Below are 23,930 nucleotides of genomic sequence, written 5' to 3'. Positions count from 1 at the left end.
ATCTGCCATACCCAGCAGCTGGCATTGTCTGGTTTGGATTAAGGACAATGGTCGCATATGTGAATTTAAGCAACAAGGACTTATAAGTTCAGTCACTGCAATCTGTCTGGCTTCTTGTTTTCATCTCTGCCATATGGTAGAACCACTCCCCAATCAGGTGTCTATCAACCTAAGTCCCTGTGAATAACCAGGACAAGCTCCCTGAAGCCAGTTGATGAATGTGACTGCATTATTTATGGCTGGAACAGAAAAGGCTTTAAGGACTTTGGACAGGAATACAAAAAAAAAATGTCTGTACCTTTCAAACAGTGGGGGGAATAGATTAATAAAAGAACACATGCAGTTATATTCAAATAAATACAAATATGCTGAATCACAAAAACATGTCACAGTGTGCTTATTTCTCTCTCTTACGTAGGTCGGGAACTAAGAACCATGTTGCATGAAGCAAGGGACAGGCAGAAGTTCGTCAGTGATGTTCAGTATCTGCGGGACATGCAGCATAAGGTGGACTCAGAATATCAGGTAATTGTGGAAAGCCAGGATTGCCTTTGGGTAATAGAATTTTAAGACAGCATTGGTGGAAGCCCACCCCCAGCCTGCCTCTCAGCTGTAAAATGGTTGGTGCCGACTTCATAACACTGTCACAAGAGTGATAGAAGCATTTCTATCCCAGTGGTAGTCCCAGTTTTCTTATTTCACCCCACGCCATCCTCCATGCTACAATGTTAGGGGTCCTTTAAAAACTCAAGTACAGGGACTGGGAGATGGCTCAGGCCATGAAATGTTGCTGATAAACCCGAGGACTTGAGAAAATATTTAGTGCAGGGGCTGGGGCTATGGCTCAGTGGATCAGAGCATTTGCTGTAGAAACGTAAGGACCTGAGTTCAAAGCTCCTGCAACCACACAACAAGCTAAGCATGGCCATGCATATCTGTCACCCCAGTGCTCTGCAGGGCGGAGACAGGGGATCACTGGGGTCTGTCTGCTGGCTGACGACCAGCCTAGCTCCAGACTGGGAGAGAACCTGTCTCAAAGGAGTAAGATAAAGAGAGTGACACAGCAGAACACCCAACTTCTTCCGCTGGCCCCACACATGTGCCTGGATGTGTGCACCTGTGCACACATACCATACACACACTCATGCATCCACACACCTATGTAATGCAGGGCTTGACCCCCAGCCTTTGGCAATAAGTGATATTAGGGTTCATATTTAGCTAACTGAGAAGCAAAAAGACCTTAAGGGGTTAACTGAGCTGCCTTACCATTTACAAAACAGCATGCCCTTCTGTTGTCATGGGTGCCAGAAGAAAGGTGGTTAACACACTCTACAACAAGCAAACTTCTGGTCTCCCTGGCTACAGTGTTTGCATGCAAACACAAAACTGACGGGTAGCCTGAGGGGTCATGATGCAATTACCTGGGGCTGGCATAGGGCAGACTTGCTGGACTCTGTTGTGGGGTTCTTAGAGCCTTTAGGAGATGTCACTTGCACTCCCTACCCCCAGCGAAGCAGCCCTCAACAATCAAGGAGACACATCCTCAGCCTCCATGAACCTCTGAAAGCAGTCCCTCCCTAAGGAACACACAGCTCTGCCATCAGGTTCTTCTCCTCCTTAGCGATTTCAGACAGAACTGAGCCTCGTGGGTCACCAAGGAAACCAGACCCAGCTCAGTAGCCTGACTTCACTGAACAGTGCCACCCAGTTCTGGGGTTGGAAAGGATCGGCAGTTTCTTCCCACAGTTGCCAATCCACACCCAAGAGGACTACAAAGGGAAGGAGACTTCCAGCAATTGAGTAAGAATGTCAACCCTCGCACAGGTTACTCAGGGAATCATCTGCTTTTCAAAAATATGCCCCTCCTCACCTGCTGGCATGGGGAAATACTTGTTAAATACTAGTTCTACAATGAGTGGGTAAGGGGATTGTCTTGTTATCAACCGTCCCTGGTGAAGAAAATCAGATCATGCAACCATGTGCCATCCTGGATCCTTTTAGTTTTGTTTTCTAAGATCATGTAGGCTTCCAATATTGCCAGCTGTATTTTATTTTGTTTAGTTTGGTCATTCAACCAATATTTAATCCACTACATGCCTACTTTGTGCTGAACAAGGTCCCTGCTCTTCCAGCATTCTTAATCTAGGTTTAGGAATAGAAAATGTGCACACAGTGTGAAGTTATTTTACCACTCCAGTGTGGCTCTAGAATGTTCCCTCATAATCCCATGTGTCAGAGGTTTGGTTCCCTAGTTGGCAGTAGGAGCTGGTAGAACCTTTCAGGATTGGGTCCTAACGAAAGGTCTTAGGTTTTTGGAGGTGTGCTGCCACAGGGAACTATGGGAACCCAGCCTCTCCTGCCTTTTCATTTCTTGGCCACTATGAGGGGAGTGGATGCTGCCGCCATGATGTCTTATAGCACGTCAGGCCTGAGGCAACAGGGCCATTTCATCGTAGCATCTGTCACAATCAAACTTGCAAGGCTAGGAGCCAAAACAAACCTTCCCTGTCTTTAAGCTGACTTACCCCAGATATTCCTTACAGTCATGGAAAACTGACTGAAACAGCTGCTGGCCAATATATGAAAAAGACAAAAAGCAACAACAAACAAACAAAACCCAGCATAATAATGGGGGAGGGGCATGCTCCTTGAGAGACAAGGGAAGGTAGGAGTGGAGGAGCTCTGCAGAACCGAATCCGGCTGGCTCTTACAGGGGAAAAGGGGGCATGTCATACGTGTGAATCTCACCACAGTGAGAATTACTAGAGACTTTTGGAGGGAGGAGACATCTGGTTTAGATTCTCTTTTCTCTTTAAATCACTTTGGCTTCTGTGAGGGGAAAGGGCAGGAAGGGGCGAGAGAAAAAGCAAAGGATTTTGAAAGTGATGGGCATTTAAGAAAGACAATATGGTGAGTTGACCAAGTTCATAGGCAGGGAGGTGGCAAAAAGTGGTCCAGCCCATGAGCTGGAAGCAGAGCAGGTGATGGATGGGGAAGAGCATCGGTGGACAGACAAGAATAACTCCCTCCAACGTGTTCACTGTCCACCAGCGCCCCACCCCCAGTTATAATCTTAGAGTTTTCCAGTCTTTACATCTGACTCCACACTTCCAATTTCCTTTCAAACAAAGACCCAAGCCAGCAGCAAGGGAAGCCCTCTCAACCGCCTCCCCTGCCAACCTAGTCTTCACAACTCCCAGACCTCCAATCTCAGAGGGCACAGTGAACCACTGTCCTGCTAGTGACTAGCTGAGACCTTGGCCCAGACCTGCCTCTGCCATCCATGGGATTCTGCTGACTGCATTTTGACACACCTCTCTCTCTCTCTCTCTCTCTCTCTCTCTCTCTCTCTCTCTCTCTCTCTCTCTCAATAGATAGATATAGATACATATATAGAGATAGATAGATAGATATAGATACAGATACAGATAGACATATATAGATATTGGCTTATCTATTTCTTGTTGTGCTGGAGGCAGGATCTAAGGCCTCCTGCATGAGAAGCAAGCCCTCTACCAACTGAGCTGTGCCCTCACCTAACCTTCTGTTCTTACTGGGTCAGTCTACAAATATGCTGAAGTTCCCATCCTAAGAACCAAGGCACAAAGCCTTCCTCCTTTAGTAGCCTCCCTGGCTTCCTCCTGTCTGTCTCAGACATCTCCAGCCAGCCAGCCTCATTTCTGTCTCCACTTCCTTCCTGGTTCTGTGTTTGTTTTTAAATCTGAACTTCCCTCTCCTTACCACTTCTGAGGTCAGGAGCCCAATTCAATGCCACCTTCCCAGTCTTTGTTTCCTGGAGACTCTCTTGTTGTGGTCTCCTGACATAGTCTTCTCTCTGTCCTTTTCTCTCTGTCCTTCACTGCCTGATTCAGCAGGGTCCCATCCTCAGCGTCCCTACTTCTGATATACAAGATCCTCGTCACTTGTTGGCTCTTCCTGTTTTTAACCACTTGATATAAATGACTTGTAACCAGTCTCCTAGAATACCAGAATCATGGGTGTGCTTGCTTATTGGTTATTTTCGTCTGGGTGTCACGCAGGCATCACTAATCCAACATGTTCATAGATGGGAATCACATGTCCAGCCCTCTACCACCCCTCCTCTGATCAAACCCTTCCCTGACTCTCTTATCCACAAAGTTTCGGTTGCCAGACTCTGCCAAGCTCACCTACCAGCACATGAACCTGTGCCACCCTAGTTTTAATTTAGAACTAAAGAGAATCTTTGGACTCACAAAGCATCCAGGTTCAGCTTTTATTTGTTTTTAAGAAATTCCTGAGTAGCAATTTACATAGCATGAAATTTAACCTGTTTTAAGTATACTGTCAATGATTTATGGTAGATTTGTAACCATAACCACCATTCAACTATAAGACATTTCCCTCACCCCAGCTTCTCAGCACCCTTGTAATGCCTCTGCCTGGAGATTGCACAGCAGTTGTCATGTGTGTCATTCTCTCCATAGCCTCTTAAGGCCAAGGAGTGAGCCTCTCTGCCTATACTCAACCAAACACTGTAGTTTCTGAAAGCAATGCTATCTTCCTTGACCACCAACTTGTCAGATATAGTCCAGCTAGCCTGTGACTCTTCCTAGAACCAAATGCATCATTACTGACCCTTTTCAAAACCACTCATCAGTGGGGCTGCATGAAATAAAATATGGTTACCTTTAGATACGGAGTTCTGTAGATAGATAGACAGACCCACAGAACAGCTTCAAAGGGAACAGCAATGTCTTTTCCTTTTAGGCAGGGTCTCACTACGTAGCCATGGCTGATCTGGAATGCACTATGTAGAGTAGGCTACCTTCAAACTGACAGAGATTCACCTACCTCTGTCAACTGAGTGCTGGACTAAAGGTGTGTGCTGCCATGCCCAGTCTTGCAATGATTTTTAAATGATATTAATCTGTCCTTTGCCTTATTCCAGAAAGACTTTAAAGTTGTAGCTTAAAAATCACTTGCAGCTGGGTATGGAGGTATACCTCAATAATTTCAACATTTGAGAAGCAAAGGAAGGAGGACCATGAGTTCAAAAGACTCTGTCTTAGAAAAGAATTAATTTCATGGGTAGAGTAACTGTTCTCTAACTTAGTCCCATACAGCCAAGGTATTATTGAGGGTGGTTATTGGGATGGATGGATACTGATACCTTAATGTGGTGTGTCCAACATATCTCGTGTGACTGACTATAGCAATGGAAGCAGCCCAACACAAATCCCTAAGCTTATTTAAACATTATGAGATGATTTTATTTTGTGACTTGATGGCATGGTTGTTGCATATGAACTTTGCAGTGACAGCATGTTACACTGTCAAAAGGTTAGATGTGCCTGCTGTGGGTTTGGCCCATTACACCCTGTGGGAATCCGAGCGTTCTCCCTCAGTGCAACCATCTGCTCAGGACACCTGGGATTTCCCATTGCAGGATATACGAGCAGTGTAAGACCTAATCACTACATGCAACTCCCAAATCATATACACTTGCCACACATTCCTTCCCACGCTTGACTTGCCTTTAATGAACTGGCTCAAATTGAAGCCCTTAGGAACCTCCTAATTTTTTCTAGACTTGGGTTATTCCTGCTCTGTCCTAAAATACACGGAAGGTTGGTATGCACCAAATGAACAGTGCCTTTACAGGTCTGTGGGCTAGTTCTAAGAGAGGGCTAAACCCACCCTTAGTTGTTATGTTTCTACTCTTTTCAGTGGCTGGGTGGGGCCTTTTAAGAAAAAAAGAGGAAATAAACATCTATTTGGCATATTACATGCTATTTCAGAATCTGGTAGCTAGTATATAATTATATTCTATCTTAGAAGTCAGCTCTGTTCCTTCCAATGTGTTATTTCTTTTCTCTCTCTCTCTCTCTCTCTCTCTCCTCTGTGTGTGTGTGTGTGTATCTGTCTGTCTCTCTCTCTGTGTCTGTCTCTCTCTCTTTCTCTCTCTATGTCTCTGTCTCTCTGTGTCTGTCTCTCTCTCTCTCCTTTCTCTCTCTCTCCCCTTTCTCTCTGTCTCTCCCCTTGCTCCCCTCCCTCTCTTACCCTCCCTCCCCAAATGTATTTATGTAACTGGAGGCAGAATTTAGCCTTATCCATTAATGCCCACTGGAAAGCTAGAAGGGAAGATTACACTTGGCATTTCGGAACAATTTTCTACAATCTCTCAAATGTGTTCAAATTGGTTTCATTTCATACCAGTTACTCATCTCAATTCTTTCAAGTGCAGATCAAACAACTAAACATGACGATATAAATGTGTTGAAGGACATGATGGTGGCTTTTATACCAGGTGGCAGTGGGCAGGAGGGGAGAGATACAGGTTGAGCAGCCCTAACCCAAAATCCCAAATCTCAAACTCTCAAGACTGAAGGGTTTTGAGCACCGATATACTGCCACACCAAGAAAATGTTTCATGCACAAAATTACTTAAAACATTACATAAAATACCCTCAAAGTATGGGCTCACGGTCCATGGATTTTATGTTTAGACTTGGGATTCATCTGCCAGAGATCTCCTTGTGTGGCATATGAAAATATCTTAATATTTGAAAAAAAAAACAAAATCTGGTCCCAGAGCATTTCAGATAAAGGATTCTTGTTACGGAACTTCTTCTCACCAGCCTGGGCCCACTGCTGCATCAGCCCCAAATGAACACACAAGACGTATTAATTATAATACTGTTGGCCATTGGCTTGGGCTTCTTATTGGCCAGCTCTGTCTTAATTATTAACCCATTTCTATTAATCTAAGTATTTCCACATGGTCTTATCTTACCAGAGAAAGAGTCTGGACCTGTTACTCCTCTCGAGTCCTACATGGTGACTGACTCTGCCTAAATTTCTCAAAATCCTCCTCATCTCCTAGTCCTACCTGTCTTGCTGCCCTATTGGGCAACAGTCTTTTATTCATCAACCAATAAGATAAACATATACAGAAGATCATTCCCCATCAGATTTTCAACTGTCAACAGGGAGAGGAGTCTTATTCATTTATTTTGCAGTGCTTGGGATTGAACCTGGGTCCTTGCCCAGAACAGGCATACACAGAGCTCTATTCCCAGCCTCATAATATATCTACACTGTCTTACTAAGTTACCCAGGCTGTGCTTGACCTCACTCTAGCCCCAAAAGGCCTTGAGATTACCATCCTCCTGCCTCAGCCTCTCAGGTAGCCAAGATTAAAAGCCAGCACCATGAGGTCCAGCTTTGGGGTGTGCTACTCTCGTGTTGTCAGCCAGTGAGAGAACTATCATGCCAAGTTTTATTATTATTATTTATTATGTATGCTGTGTTTTGCCTGTATGTATGTCTGCACACCAGAAGAAGAAGAAGGCACCAGATCTCATTATAGATGGTTTTGAGCCACCATGTGGTTGCTGGGAATTGAACTCAGGATCTTTGAAAGAGCAGCCAGTGCTCTTAACCACTGAGCCATCTCTTCAGCCCCTCATGCCAAGTTTTATAAGTGACTTTAATAATGTCACCAATGATTATTAAACCCCCAACTCTGTGTTATATGTACGTTAAACCCAAGTAAGAACAACAGCAGAGTATAGGCAGTGCCAACTCCCACCTCTCAGTGCTGACAGGATAGAGTGACAGCAACCATACTGGCACCATTATTGGGATGTAAGGATGGGGCTAGGGATGCAGTCCAGTCTGTGGAATGGTTGCCTCGTCTTCTAGGTTGCCTTCTATTGCTCTGATAAGCACCATGTCCAGAAGCGACTAGGGGAGGAGTGGGCTTGTTTTCGGTTACAGCTTGTAGTCCACCACGGGAAGCCAGCACAGAAAGTGAAGCAGAGGCCACAGAAGAACACTGATTACCGATCACTTTCCATGGCTTGCTCAGTCATCGAGGACCACCCGCCCAGGGGTAGCACTACCAATGATGGGCAAAGCCCCTCCCTCAGCAACCATCAATCAAGAAAATGCCCATTGACCTGCCCAGAAGTCAATTCCTCACTTGAGGCTCCCTCTTGGCAGATGACTCTAGCTTGTGTCAAGTTGAAAAAAATAAAACCAGCACAGCTAGGATGCCATAAAGCCCTGGGTTCGCTCCCAACACTACATAAAGCCAGGTGTAGGAGCATCTGGGCTACGTAGTAATTTCAAAGTCAGCCCGGGCTACACAAGACTTTGTGGCAAAAAACAAAAATAAAATAGTAACGGCCATGTTCATTTGTTGTGGGGTGTTTCTACACTGTGTGAAGATGTAGCATAATAAAAGCCTGAATGACTAATAGCTAGGCAGGAGGGGTGGGTGGGGTTTCCAGGGAGAGAGGAAGAGGAGGAAGAATGTAGACTCACAGGAGAAGCCAGGAGACAGAGAGAGGAACCAGGAAGTACAAGATAGAAGAGAGGCAATGCTGCATGACAGAACGTAGATGAATATAAATGGATTAATTTAAGTTATAAGCGCTAGTAGGACAAATCTAAGCTAAGGGCTAGCATTCATAATTAATAATTATTTGGGAGCTGGTGGTACAGAGAAAGACTTGCTATATTCATTTTTTTTTTAATCTGGGCTATTTTTATGACAGTAGTTTTTATAGCAGAACTGGAAACTGCTCATATGACACTTGGGTCATCAGGAGCCCAGATGATGACAGATAATAAAGAATCTGTAAGCCTAACTATGGGCGGGGACACTGTAATGTTCAAGACAAAGTGGTGTACAGTGTACCCCCGAATGCCAAGGCGCAGAAGGCCCTCAGCTGACTGAGTCTGTGGGTTGAGAGACAAAACTTCTCCTCCAGGGTATGAGTGTGCCTGAGCCCCACACAGGAGGGCTCTTTCTTCTGTGACCAAGATCACAGTCACATGCTTCTGCAAAGACTGAGTTTAGAAAGAAGTAAACCAGGAAGTGGGATGGAAAACAGAAGCTCGATGGTGCTGATGGTGGTGATGGGCAGGGGACACTGAACCCTTCCCACAGGCCAGTCCCAGCTAAGATCTCAGAGAAGCCTCTGCTCTCTTAGCAACCTCCTGACACAGGGCCGTGTCGCCCTCACAGCTGGGGGAAGTGGCAATCCGTGGACTCAGCCTGCCCCAAGGTCTCTGCTAGAAAGTGGCAGAGCTGGGGTTGGGTTTGTTTACCAGGATTGGGTTACAGTGAGTCACAAAACCCACGCCACCCCCCACAGGCACATTCTGTGATTGGATCCCACAGCAGAAGCTTCTGCAGAGAAGGCAGCCTCTTGCCTGTGCTGTCCTCAGAGGGCCAAGTGGGGGTGGGGGTGGGGAACAGGGGCACCACCAAAGTCGAAGAGAAGGAAGACACAGGAGTCACCTGCTGCCTTTCACTTCAAGGCTGCCCTCTGATGGTCTGACCACACACCCTGAACTCTCAGCCGTTTAATCCTGGCTGGTGGGACTCAAGGGGACTAATTGAGAAGTCCAGAAGGACAGGCAATTTAATTGGATTTCTCCCCCCTGCCCCAGGGCTCCCCCTTCTCCAGCCAGCTGGTCACTTTAGGATCCCCACCACAGAGCCATCACCATCAAGAACCAGACAAACAAACCATTCACATTCACAAGTAGGAAGAAAATGGCCTGGATCTGAGGTCGCTGCGTTTCTGTGTTCCTTCACAGCAAAGCTGTGACACTCAAAGGATTGCTGTTTGATTTGCACAAAGATTGCTCGGGCATCTCAGGCTGAAAATCATTAAGTATCTGCCCTGCCATGGTTTATCTTCCCACCCACTAATCTGAAGGAAAGGGAACCAGAGAAAAATAATGTTTTCAACATTGCAAAAAAAAAAAAAAAGAAACCTTAAAAATAAATAAATAAATCTATCCATCATCTCCTTTTGATAAAGAAATATTTAAAGCCAGGCAGTGGTAGCACATGCCTTTAATCCCTGCACTCAGGAGGCATAGGCAGGTGAATCTTCGTGAGTTCAAGGCCAGCCTGCTACAGAGTAAGTTCCAAGACAGCCAGAGCTACACAGAGAAGCCTTGTCTCAAGAAACAAAACAAAAATAAAAGAAATAAAGTCATAGTCACATTCAATTTTGGAGAGAATCAAGTAAATAAGACCTCCCAGCCTACAAGAATTCTGTTTAAATTCTGCCTTGGTCCTGCCTGTGTTTGCTGTGCCGACTTCTCCACTTTCTGACCTGCAGCAATGACTTAAATACTGTCAGTGAGGGCACCGCTCAGTCCTGTGGCTTTAGCACACAGGCCTCCTTCCTACAGTCCCCACAATGGCAGGTGGTCTGACTTGAAGTCACTGTGGGAAGGGCATCCCCAAACAAACAGGACAGAATCCGCTTAGCTGGTAAAGTTCTTACTGTCAAGTGTGGCAATCTGAGTTTGAGCCCTTGGACCCACACAGTGGAAGGAGAAAACGGACTGTGCCTGTGACCTCCACATATGATTCATGGCACTTCCTAAAAATACATACAAACATACATACATACATACATACATACATACATACATACATACAATATTTTAATGGGGGAGGTGCTAGAGATATGACTCAGAAGTTAAGAGCACTGGTTACTCTTCCAAAGGTCCTGAGTTCAATTGCCAGAAACCACATAATGGCTCACAACCATCTATAATGAGATCTGATGCCCTTTTCTGGTGTGCAAGCATACATGTATGCAGAACACTATATGCATAATAAATCTTTAAAAATATATATTTTAATGTTTTTTAAAGCAGCTCATATTTACTCAAGTTTCTTGGCTTATTTTTTTATTGTTGTTGAACTTATTTTTTGATAGGTACTGTCTACTATTCTTTGGGTTTCTCTGTCTCTGTCTCTCTCTCTGTCTCTCTGTCTCTCTGTCTCTCTGTCTCTGTCTCTGTCTCTCTCTCTCTCTCTCGTGTGTGTGTGTGTGTGTGTGTGTGTGTGTGTGTGTGTGTGTGTGTGTGTGTGTGTGTGTGTGTATACCTGCTTTCAGGGGGTCAGAAGAGATGATCAGATTTCCTGGGGCAGGAGTTGCTAGCAGCTCTGAGCCACCCAGCTGGGAACGCTTCCTGTCCCCTGAGCCATCTCTCCAGCCCTTCTTTAGGTTTTCTTGCTTACATTATGCAACACAGGGATCCTGGAAGCACTTCCCAGTGTCCATTTCAATGATTTAAAGTGACATGGTTGTTCAAAATAAAAGATGGAGGGAAGGACAGCAGTAAAAACCAAAACAGTCTGAGTGTTCTCCCTTCCCAAGCCTGGTGGGGTGAGACCTCATCTTTCTCCTGGAATCCAGGAGTCCACCCAGGGCAGGTGACCAGCTAGTGAGCTGGGGTGGAGCTTTCCCTTGCAGGCTCAATGTGACTAATTCTTCCCAGGGGGCTCCAGGCAGCACCTGGTTCACCACAGTCAGGCCATTTCTATTCTTAACCTTGTAGCCTGACCTCCCAGACAGGAAACTCTGAATCCCACAGCATTTAAAAAAGGAAATGCCTTTTCTAATGGAAGTGGAGAGGAAATGCAAAAGAAATCTTTCTTTTCTCAACTCAGCCAGGAAGTGGGCAAATAGCAGGTCTACTTTAGTAACAACGATGTTGATCTTTACACCAGATTTCTTTAGTGAATAATTTGACCCTGGCAGGTCATAGATGAGTGAGGGTCTCTGAGTATAGAAATGTTCCATGTGCTTTGGTGGCTTTGGGGGGGGGGGGAGTATTTAAAATATCAGTTGAGATCCCTGGTGTCCTTGGGTTGCTTCAGTCCTAGTGCAGGGGAAAGTGTTTGGCACTAGATTTTATTTTAATTTTGTTAAGAAAAATGGTGATGGGGAGTAGTTCTTTTATTTTTATTACTTTGGATTTAGGGACTGATAATTTCTGAAGCAAAGATATGATTCAAGTCAGACTCAGATACGATGGGTTTTCTCTCATCTGCAGAATTTAAATTAAAATACACAAATACAAGACCTGCACAGTGACCATGCTAGTTGACATGGCAACATGGATGGGGACAGCATCACAAGATTTCATCCCTAGGTGGAGAGCTGCAATCAGTCAGTAGCTGCTGAGGAAGGGAGAGTCTGATTCTCCAGCGATGAACTCCCTGATTGATTAGTTATCCAATCTCTCTCTCTCTCTCTCTCTCTCTCTCTCTCTCTCTCTCTCTCTCTCTCTCTCTCTCTCTCTCGCTCTCGCTTTCGCTCTCTCGCTCTCTCTCTCGCTCTCTCGCTCTCTTTTGCTCTCTCTCCTCTCTCTTTCAATCTGTGATTGTGTGTGTGTATGTGTGTGCGTGTAGTGCTGTGTGTGTATGAAAATGTCGTGATGAAACCCATCCTCTTGTATGCCAACTTTAAAACTGATAAAAGAAACAAATGCAATTCAAGACGCTAGAAACTCAAAAGTGAGAAGTGGTCCTTACTCTTCAGATTCTTACTGGTCAGCTAGGCAAATGAACTGTAAAACAAAACTGATTACAGTGAAGCAGGAAAATTACACAATTCAAACTACACGTTTGCTTCGTATTAATACATACATAGCAGTCACAGGAGATACCCTCCATGACCGCACACCCCCAGTAGTTTAAAATGTCAACTTGTCACAACTTAAAATCATCTGAGAAGGGACCCCACCTGAGGAAGTGCCTGCATCAGATGGTGGGCACGACTGTGGAGACTTTCCCGGTTATTAACTGAGGAAGGACAATCCACATTAAATCTGGATGGCAGGCACCATTGCGTAGGCTGGGCCCTGTGTGAGAGTGAAAAAGTAAGCAGAAACGCAGGCGTACATGCGTTTATTCCCCCTGCTCTTGACTGCTTACGATTTAGCTGTAAGTTCCTACCTGGATTTTCCCTTTCTAATGGGATAGAACCTGGAAGTATAAGCAGAATAAAACCCTTCCCTCCTCCCCCATTAGACACAGTAAAAGATTAGCAATACTACCTAATCATAAAAAGAGCAGTTCTGATGATTCACTGTAATACAGTTGCAGCGTCACTGCTCCTGCCCTTGGGGGCCATCATTAAATAACATGAGGATTGCTTCAGCAACAGTGTTTTGTTATGCCACAGCAGAGCTGATAAATGAACAGCTACAAAGTGAGTAATAGGAGTGCAGCTTGCAGAGTGCGTATACGCTGGACAAAGAGATAATTCATGTCCAGGGCAGGAAAGAGTGGGATGAAGTGAGATTTTATCACATTGTTCAGAATGGTGCAAGATTCAGAACTTATGAATTATTTATTCTTGGAATCTTCCACTTCATGTTTGTGCATCAAAGATGACTATGGGTAACTGTTGACACTGCGGATGAAGTCAGGCTACTGTCCACTGCTTCATTAGCAATTAACTCAGCCCAGAGAGGAATAGGCAGGGAAAGAGGTGCTGTCACATGGGCCAGATCTTAGTGATCAGCAGGGTGAGCCTAGGGGACACAGGGAAGCTCTTCCAGCAGAGAGAGTAACGTGTCAGTCAGATGCATGAAAATTCTTCTATAACTAACAAATGACCCAGGAGTAGATCAGCCCAAGAGGTGATGAGCGGGGTTCCACGGAGGGAAATAAGACTGGAAGAAGTCGATATAGCATTTTGGATACAACCTTCCTAAAAAAGCAACTATTCTAGGTGCTAGAGAAATGGCTGGGCAGTCAAGAACACTTGCTTCTCAGCCATGAACACCAGAGTTCAGCTTCCCCAACCATATAGGGTGGTGGCTCACAAATGCCTGTGGCCCAGGCTCCGGAAATCTTAGGCATCTTCTGGCCTCCTAGGGCATGTGCACACACACTCATCACTCACATGGATGTGCACATACGGACATAAATAAAATAATTTGAAAAGAAAGAAAAAAACTACTCTTCACAAAATGTCCCACGGTGTGTTTATTGTTTGTATTTATTAAAGCAATGATTGATGGTTTTGAACTGGGATTTTGGGCAAAGGGAGGAGAGAATGACACCTGGTCTTTGAACCTGGTGACAGGTATTTCATGAACAGCTGGAGATAGATATCATTTTCCTTGTGCCTCTCAAGTTGGTATTAAGCCTGAAATTGCTAAACTAGTCACAGACCCAAGAGAAAGACACCATTTTCTCATCTCTGTTGTGTGTTCTCTAGGCTTGTTTGAAACGACAGGAATTCAAAAAAGACTCAAATGAGAAGAAACAGGATCAGCTATGGGGGAAAGACACAAGTGACAGATCCCGGACTTCAAGTGGGTCATCATCCAAACAGGTATGGAGAATTTAAGTCTCTTGCTTCCGTGTGTGTGTGTGTGTGTGTGTGTGTGTGTGTGTGTGTGTGTGTGTACACATAAAGTGTATGTGTTAGAAAAAAGCCAGCTCCAATGCATTGGCACTATTGGTTGGTGCTATGTGCTTGCTTCACAAATGTGAGAAACTGAGTTCAATTTCCAGAACCCACATTTAAAAAAAAAGCCAAGTGTGGCAGTGTGTAGGGAGAGCAAGTGCACTTGGGATCCCAGAGCTGGGGCAATAAAAAGAGGATTCCTGGAGCTCACTGGCCAGATAGCCTGCCAGAATTGGGAAAACCCCAAGCCAGCAGGAGACCCTGTCTCAAAAGAAGAAAAAAAAGAGAAAAAGAAAAGGAGAAAACCTGGGTATGTGATGCCTAAGGTACAACACCTATGATGTCTGGACAGCTGGCCACCACATGCATGCACACACACATGAACACCTACGGGCACAAAGATGAATAAGATAGAAGCCTGTTCCAATCCTAAAGGGCAAGGCAAGAGATACTTGAGCCTGGTGCTCCTACTCTGAACACCACCGGTCACAACCAAGCCATGGCCTTCCTTGCTGGGCCTCACTCTTGTCCCCTGGTGGTGAAGGACCTGATATTCATGGAATATAAGATGTACATTGATGCTAGAGTTGGAGGCACCATGTTTGTGACTTCTGATCTAATCCTTGGCACTGTTGTCTCTGGTTTTAATTCAAATTCAGAGTAGGGTAAAATACGATAACAACATCTATAGTAACTGGCAATTGTTTAAATATTTTTGTATAACTTGGTAACAAATAGTTAAGAACAACATAGTATTATAGCAATATGATAATGTTTACAATAGCCATTGTTTGAGTGTTTATACTATTGCAAACACTGTACTCTATGTATATTAACTCATCTCATACATATATGTCTATCTGTAATCTATTGTTTTATTTTGAGGCAGGGTCTAGCCTTGAACTGGCTATGTAGCCAAAGCTGGCCTTGAACTCTTGATCATTCTGCCTTTACCTCACAAATGCTAGGATTATAGGAATATGCCACCAATCTTGTCTTGGTGCATACATGCTAAGATATACAGACAGGGCATGGTAGCACATGCCCATAATCCCAGCATTTAAGAGGCAGGAGGATCAGGAATTTGAGGCCAGTCTGAGCTAACAGCATCCCACATCACTCCAGTTTACTTTCTATTGATGTGACAACACCAGGAGCAAAAGCTGCCCGAGAAGGAAAGGGTTCATGTCATCTCACAGTCCATCATGAAGAGAAGTCGGGGTAAGAACTAAAACAGAGACCATGGAAGGATTCTGCTTACTGGCTTGTTCATAGCTCATTCAGTTTCTTTTCATACCACCCAGGACCACCTTCCCAGGGTGGCCCCGCCCACAATGGTCTGGGCCCTCACACATCAGTCATTAATCAAGAAAATGCCCCCCCAGGCATACACACACAGACTTGCCCACAGACCATCGACGGAGGCATTTTCTCAATTGAGGTTCCCTCTTGCCAGATGACTCTGGCTTGTATCAAGTTGACAAAAAACTAACCAGTATTTTCTATGAGCCCACGAGTGTACACACACAGACACACACAGACATACACAGACACACAGACACAGACACAGACACAGACACACACACACACACACACACACACACACACACACACACACACACACACACACAGTGCTAAGCAGCCTGAGCTGCAGTTTCCCAGGCAGTTTGAAGTGGGGTGGGCCTTCCAGCCCAGATGTGCTGACCGCAGAGCAGAGCTCTCCTTACCTCCATGTTTCATGTTTAAGTTCTTCTCTGTCTAAGAATTTCACTTGTTCTGTGTAAGAGCTAAAGACCACAGACTGCATCGAACCCTGGCCGTTAGTTAGCAAAGCGAATTGATTTAAGGTGAGTAGAATGCCCCTTATGAATTCTTATTTAATATTTTATGGCTGAAACAGACTCCCAAGGAGGGACTGTCTCTTTCCTTTCAGTAGCGTGGATCTCAGAGACAGATCTTGGATACCTGATATCAATCAGGCTCTTGATTTCTTCTTTAATCTACGATGTTCACACAGTGGTTATTTAATGTTCAAAGGACACCTTAAAAACATCAGTGATGGATGTTTATGGACGTAGCTGTTTCTCTGGGAGAGATATATATTCCCTATTAAGGGGTATAAAAGCACACGATAAACTATCCCACCTAGAGTCTGAAGGTGAAAGAGAACCATCTCTCCACACTGGCAGCTGCCAGAAGGCTTCGCCTGGGTCTCTTCCTGCTGGCCAAGAACTAAATATAAGGCCTGCTGCTGCTGAACCAGGGGACTGAGATTAAGTCAAAATTAAAGCTTGTCTGACTAGAACAACTTATTTTTAGCACTAAGGTATATTCTGACATTTTGACACTTAGAATGGAAAAAGAACAAGGACAGATAACAAAAAAATGGGATATGATTCTGAGTCAGACAACAGCACATAGCAATCCATCCCTAGACCGGGACTGTGGAACAAATGGACACCTGGCCCCGCTGTGTCCATGCAGAGGTTCACACACCAGGTCCCAGCGCATGCCTCTGGGGCACTCTGGGCACATCTGAGGCTCCTCTGCCAGCACCACAGGACAAGCTGCTGTCACATTCCTATAGCTTTTTCTTCCCACTATAAAAACCAGCCTTTCAAGCATGGTTGTACCAGCCCTCATACAACTTCCAAACAAGGACATGGCTGTCTGTTTAAAAGTAATTATAGATTACTTGGATCTGATTTTCTAACTCAACTTTATATTTACTTGTACCCAACACAAAGTAACAATGACATTGTGTAAGATTGACCATTTCTCTCAGAAGACAAAAATCCAGAGGCCAGGCATGGTGTGCATGCCTTTAAGATAAGTGGATCTCTGAGCTGGAGGCCTAGTTGGTGTACAGAGCAGGTTCCAGGCCAGCCAAGGGTACATGGTGAGATCTGTGTCAAGAAAAAGGAGGAGGAGTATCAGGAGGAGAAGGAAGATGATGACAAGAACAGGGGCTTTCATGATGCATTTTGCCACCGTGCCTATGAAACAATACTTGCAAATCAAATTTAATTCTTCAAGTATTATCCTGAAGGCTTGAGTCTTAATGGTATGGTATCTCCAAGGTCCCACCTTCTCATTGAGAAAAGAGATGGAACCTTACTTTTCCACAGTTCTTCATTCGAGACACTGAGGATACTGGTATGTTTGACATGTTAAGATACCAGAATACTGAATGCACGGTGTGTGTCTGCTTGTATGTTCACCCTGCTTAGCTCAATACATGAGTTTGGTACCAAAAAGAAAGAAAGAAAGAAAGAAAGAAAGAAAGAAAGAAAGAAAGAAAGAAGAAAGAAGAAAGAAAGAAAGAAAGAAAGAAAGAAAGAAAGAAAGAAAGAAAGAAAGAAAGAAGAAAGAAAGAAAACCCAAGGTCCCTTAGGAGACTCAAAACAGATGCAAGAAAAACCTTTAGCTATCAGGCTCATACTTGGGTTTGGATATTTCCCTCCCAAGTTTGAGTCCTTCCTCAGATTTCTACAGAGGTCCAGTTGTTAACACCTTGACTTGCCCCCAGTATCTCCAATCCCTGAGGGAGTGCATGACTTACCAAATAAATCTCCTTCTAAAAGGTTCACAAAGCCAGGGGGTGCTGGACCTATCCTCCCAGAGACTCTAAAAAGAAAGAAGAAAGTTGGCATTTCCCAAAAAAGAACCAGGCCACACAGATCCAATTTCCAGAACCCTGTGTATTAAATGTCACATCTGGCAAAGCATCCTCGGTCTATCAGAAAAGGGCTGGAGAAAAATAGACAAGTGAAATACTGTAAACTTAAACAGCCCCTCCCAGGGTTGGGGGAGGTGCACTCCATCATTTCCTTCCCAAACCTAGAACTCTGGGTAATGTTTTGCATCTGATTTGTGAGGACAGGTTTATTCTCTGAGTTGAGTGGCTACTGTGAATGTCAATTACTGAATTCATGGAAATTTTTCCAATGTTCTGTCATTCTTTGAAGCATGCCCCGACCAAATTTTGACACTTGTATTGCAATTTTCATCACTTGTTCATTTCTTAACCCAGACTCCAATTGTCACAATTCTGATGAGCTTGGAACAAACCATCAAGTAATAGCTCTGGTGTCAAGCTATCATTTCCAGACACCTGCCTTGAGGTGGACAGATCTCCTCCAAACACACAATTAACCCAAGGACTGCTCCTTTGCATACCTTCTCTCTGTAGCCAGAGGCTTTTCTAGGGCTGTAAAGGTTGTATTTAAGTCCAAAATGAAGCAATCTCTATCAAGCCCATACTGAGATGTTCTTTAGTATGGTATGTCTAAGTTTGTGACTTACAAACATGGAAAACATAACTGAAGACCACTCTGACCTTTGTTACCTTGTGAGTTTAGGCAAAATGTTTCAGTTCTCCAAGGGAACACTTATTGTGTTATTCTTATCTTACAAGATCATCATGAGAATGAGGGAACTTTCTAAGTGATAAGCTAACATTAAATCATGTCTATAAACTGTTAGCCAATTCTACCACAAGTGATGCCCCAACAGGTAACAATGAAGAAACAGGTTCTGTGGGTTCTTCAATATTTTTCTTTGCCTCTGCTCCATGCCAGGCCATGTTTTTAAAAGCCAGCCTAATGTAGTCACTTATCATAAACCATTCTAGAGAGTTAGAGAGGACAGCTGGGTGGTGGTGGCACACGCCTTTAATCCCAGCACTTGAGAGGCAGAGGCAGGCAGATCTCTGTGAGTTTAAGACCAGCCTGGTCTATAAGAGCTAGTTCCAGGACAGCCTCCAAAGCTACAGAGAAACCCTGTCTCGGAAGAAGAAAAGAAAAAAAAAAGAGGGTTGGAGGACAACATAGTGAACTGTTTGATCCAATTAGAATTTACCAGAGAAATAGACAGTAGCTATACATATCCAATTAGAAGTTGGATAAGTATAAAGCAGTGTCCATGAAAGAAGATAGTAGCATTTATCTTCCAAACCCCTCACCATGGCTGGGATTGATAGGGGCACTGTCTTAATTGGGGTTTCTATTGTTGTGAAGAGACACCACGACCACAGCAACTCTTATAAAGGAAAACATTTAATGGTGTGATTTACAGTTCAGAGGTTCAGTTCATTATCGTCGTGGTGGGACACAGCAGTGTGCAGGCAGACTGTGCTGGAGAAGTGGCCGAGAGTTCTACATCTTGTGCAGGCAACAGGAAATGAAATGAGACACTGGGTGGTATCTTGAGCATAGGAGACCTCAAAGTCTACCGCCACAGTAATACACTTCCTCCAACAAAGCCAAACCTAGTCAACAAGGCCATTCCTCCCAATAACGTCATTCCCTATGAGCTTATGGGAGACAATTACATTCAAATTGCCACGGGCACCAAGATATTTATATCCTCTGTAACAAGATGAGGGAAATAATTGATTAGCCTAGGATAAAGAGGTGGGGGGCAGCAAACTTGTATGAAGAGACTCAACATAAACCTTCCTCATCTTCTGGATCCTGGATCCGTGCTAGAAGGGACACTGTTCTAAAGGTACTAGCTTCAAGGACTGAAGACACGCAGTCTGTGTGTATCCTACACTAAGAAGGAAGATGAAGACACTGAGAGATAGCTTTGTGATTAAGTACTCTTCCAGAGGAACAGATATTCTGTTCCCAATCTCTGCATTAGGTTGCTCACAACCACCTGTAATTCCAACTCCCTGGTCTGTGGGCACCTGTATATTCATGGTGTACACACACACACACACACACACACACACGTATGCACAAATAAGGAAGAAAGATAGGATTCAGCCCAGCTTTTCAAGAGCATCCTTCACTTTGCTGATAGGAATGGGGTTGTCGTCCTTTGACCCTCCGCAGCCGAGCAACTCCATATTCAGATTGCAGGTCTCAAAGACCCAGAACTATGGCATAGGCAGTTTGTCTGATACCAAGAAGCAGCTGGTTGTGGCCCAGGCCTGTTCACCACTGTGATGTTTACTCCAGTGAGGTCACCCAAACCTTCTGGCAAGCAAAGCAAGCCTCCGAAGGAAGGCTGTTACCCAACATAAACACGGTAATCATTTTGTCCATGAGAATCCACACAGACTCAGGAGATTAAAAAACAAAGCCTCCTCAAATAACCTGTTGAGGCTGGCTCAGTGCCAGCTGGGCAAACACTCTGATCAGCACACGGACCCCAAGCAACCAAGTAAAAGCCGGGCATGATGGCACAGGTCTGTGGTGAGGGTGGCTCTCCCATCACTCCCTAGCCAGCCAGTCTAGCTAATTGCTGATCTACAGACTCACAGACCCTGTCTCTACATATAAGGTGGATGGACCCCCAGGATGACGACACACCTTAATCCCAGCACTCAGGAAGCAGAGGCAGGTGAATTTCTGTTCCAGTTCAGCCTGGTCTGTATAGGCAGTTCCAGCCCAGTTGGGGCTAGATAGTGAGACATTATATTGAAATAAATAAGATGGAATACCAATTGAACATGGGTACCTAATGTGGACCTCTGATTTGCACACACGCATGCGTGCACACACACACACACACACACACACACTCCAGTGTCCCATCCCTAAAGGAGGGTAGCAAATATCCACAACTATGCTGAGCACCATAGCAATGGTCATGGTCCACATTTGTAGTCTCAGCACTTAGGGAAGGACCAAGAGTTCAAGGTCATCCTACCTGAGATACTGACTAAAAAAACCAACATAAAAATAAGAAGTAGGGCCAGAGAGATAGCTCAGTGGGTAAAAGGCACTTCCTGTGAAAGCTGGCAACCTGAGTTCTAGTCCTGGCATCTACATACATAAAGGTGAAAGGAGAGAACAGACCCAACAATTGTCCCCTGACTTCCACATTTGGGGATAGCATGCCCACCCATGCACATTGTATACACACAATAATAAAATTTTACCTTTAATTTTTTATGTATTAGGGCCTCCATGTATGAATGTGCACTACATGTGTACCTGGTGCCAAAGGAATCCAGACGACATCAGATCTGCTAGAACTAGAATTGCAAATGATTATGAGCTGCCATGTGGGTGCTAGGAACCGAACCTGGGTCCTCTGAAAGAGATGGCTCAGTGGTTAAAAGGACCACTAGCCAGCCGGGCGGTGGTGGCACATGCCTTTAATCCCAGCACTCGGGAGGCAGAGGCAGGCAGATCACTGTGAGTTCGAGGCCAGGCTGGACCGACAGCCTCCAAAACAATACAGAGATACTCTGTCTCGTAAAAAACCAAAAACCAAAAACAAAACAAAACAAAAAAACCAGGACCACTAGTCTCTCTCTCTCTCTCTCTCTCTCTCTCTCTCTATATATATATATATATATATATATATATATACATATATATATAAAATTAAAAATAAATTTCAAATTTACTTCCACGTGCTCAGCCACCCGGCATATGGCAGACATAGTGGACCATGGTGATAAATAGCATTTCTATTGTGACAGAGTTGTACAGGAACAACTATTCCAGATGATGTTTAAGCCCAAAATAAAACAAGCCTCCATGGACCAGGAGGAGAGCTCTGTCTCCCAAAAGCTGGACCTGCAAAAGCCATAGGGAAGGCTGGGAGTTTTTGCTGTGTGTGTGTGTGTGTGTGTGTATGTGTGTGTGTGTGTGTGCACGCACACGAGCACATGTGTGTTCATGTGATCATGCCCCAGGTACATTGCATATCTCCTTCCCTTCCCTGCTTACTCATTCATCCTACCCTTCCTGTGAAACTCTCACTTCTCCCCTTTCAAAGGGCTCTTGGGTGACTGTTCTCTCATTAGTCTGTCAATGTCAGCCTACTGACACCCTGAGCAGAGTCATGAGCAGCCACAGCTTGGGGTATGACATCTGTGTTCCATGAGTCACTTTCAACTTTCTCTGAGCAGCTCTGTTTGCCCATTGGTGAGTTCCCTGAGGGCCAGGCCTTCCTCTCTCTGACCTCAGGCTGCTCTGCTGATGAGGCAGGTCTCTCTCTCTCTCTCTCTCTCTCTCTCTCTCTCTCTCTCTCTCTCTCTCTCTCTCTCTCTCTCTCTCTCTCTCTCTCTCTCATACACACACACACACACACACACACACACACACACACACACACACACGAGGGCTTTTAACTGCCGAAGGGCCCTACCCTAGGAGGCTGTGAGTCATCTCTCACACCTGGTGTGGTGTTTGTCTCAGCTGCCCTTGTGACTCTAGCACAGATCCCCACACTCTGGAAACGCACCTGGACAAGCGGTGGCTCTGTGCACAGCGTCTGCAGCCGGTCCCCACCTCCCCTAAAGAGTGCATCACGGAGAGCGAGTGTGCATCCCACAGTCTGACCAGCATGCATCTGTGGGAATTTTCCTCTACGCGTGTTTACCATCTTGGCTGTGGATCTGTTCACCCGAGTGCATCATCTCCCCTCAGGCTGGTTCCTCTTCCTGTGTTTCTGTTTCTACTCCGGCCAGAATTCTGGAAGTTGTGTTAGACTCCTCCTCCTTTTCTAGTCCCTCCTCCTCACACTTGACAGCAGACACTAAAGTCTTGTCTCTTCTCTAGAATCTGCCCACAGATTTTCCCTTGCTGGGCCCTATCTTTCTTTCTTTCTGTCTGGATTATTGTAGTAATGAATTTCCTCGCCAGCTTATCTTTACCTCACCCTACCAAGCCAATCTAACAGGCTACCATAAGAGTAATCATTCTGGAAGCAAATTGAATAACAATATTTATTATTATTTTTTAAAAGATTTATTTATACCGGGCCTTGGTGCTGCACGCCTTTAATCCCAACACTCAGGAAGCAGAGGCAGGTGGATCTCTGTGAGTTCGAGGCCAGCCTGGTCTACAGAGCGAGTGCCAGGATAGGCTCCAAAGCTACACAGAGAAACCCCACCCCCCAATTTTTTTTATTATGCAACAGTGTTCTGCCAGCCAGAGGAGGACACCAGATCTCATTACAGATGGTTGTGAGCTACCATGTGGTTGCTGGGAATTGAACTCAGGACCTCTGGGAGAACAGCTCGTGTTCTTAACCTCTGAGCCATCTCTTCAACAGTCGTTTACTTAAAATCCCCCTGTCTTTTCCCACTGTCTTTGGGACTGTTTAGAAGATGCTTATTGACCTGACCGTACAAATGTCTCTCCATCAACTCTTTGGGGCATCCAACCTGGGGAAAGTCCCCTAGGTTTCTCTACAGGTCCAGCAACTGCTCTTACTCTTGTGAATGCTCAGAGTACACTCTGGGTTCAGGCTTCCCATGGGGTAAGGCCTCCTTCCCTTAGACCCCTTGGAGGGGGGTGGAACGACCCTTTCACAGGGGTTACCTAAGACTGTCAGGAAACAGATATTTACATTACAATTCATAACTGCAAAAATTACAATTATGAAGTAGCAACAAAAATGTTATGACTGAGGGTCACCACAGCATGAGGGACTGTATTAAAGGGTCACAGCATTAGGAGGTTGAGAGCCACTGATCTAGACAAAGAAAGAGAAGACACTGTATGGATGCATTTCCAATGGCCATCATGCATTCAGTAGATAGCTGGGCGCATTTGATGGCTGATGTGCTAGAAATAACCATATACTAACATCAGAGGCATGCAGCTATACCGGCCAGAATATGGACCTCCAGTTGGACAGGAGAACTCCCTGTGAACTGGTTTGAAATGAGTGACAGAAGGGTGAGGCTGCCAATCTTCTGTTCTTTGCCTGGCATAGCGCTTGCAAAGG

The 23,930-nt window shown here is 44.9% G+C and overlaps 1 protein-coding gene and 1 long non-coding RNA gene across 9 annotated transcripts in view; one reads left to right on the top strand and one right to left on the bottom strand.

Annotated features, from left to right (window-relative positions):
- Marchf10 (membrane associated ring-CH-type finger 10) overlaps nucleotides 1-23,930 on the top strand; it is a 95,390-nt gene that overhangs the window by 8,451 nt on the left and 63,009 nt on the right. For all 8 annotated transcript variants that reach the window (XM_040749905.1, XM_021227152.2, XM_040749906.1 and 5 more), the window contains exons 3-4: nucleotides 419-525; nucleotides 14,040-14,156. In XM_040749905.1, the coding sequence (XP_040605839.1) occupies nucleotides 436-525; nucleotides 14,040-14,156 (207 nt within the window). In that variant the 5' untranslated portion in view covers nucleotides 419-435. The remainder of the gene's footprint in view (nucleotides 1-418; nucleotides 526-14,039; nucleotides 14,157-23,930) is intronic.
- LOC106021112 lies at nucleotides 16,934-22,641 on the bottom strand. The gene is made up of 3 exons (XR_001196460.3): nucleotides 22,440-22,641; nucleotides 17,794-17,858; nucleotides 16,934-17,137 (listed from the first exon to the last, which is right to left on the bottom strand). It is a non-coding gene; the product is annotated as an uncharacterized LOC106021112 (long non-coding RNA).

This window comes from Mesocricetus auratus, unplaced genomic scaffold (assembly GCF_017639785.1).
Source record: "Mesocricetus auratus isolate SY011 unplaced genomic scaffold, BCM_Maur_2.0 Super-Scaffold_100007, whole genome shotgun sequence".
NCBI lineage: Eukaryota > Metazoa > Chordata > Mammalia > Rodentia > Cricetidae > Mesocricetus > Mesocricetus auratus.
Note: the sequence above shows the minus strand (reverse complement) of the source record. Positions and strands in the feature narration are given on the sequence as shown.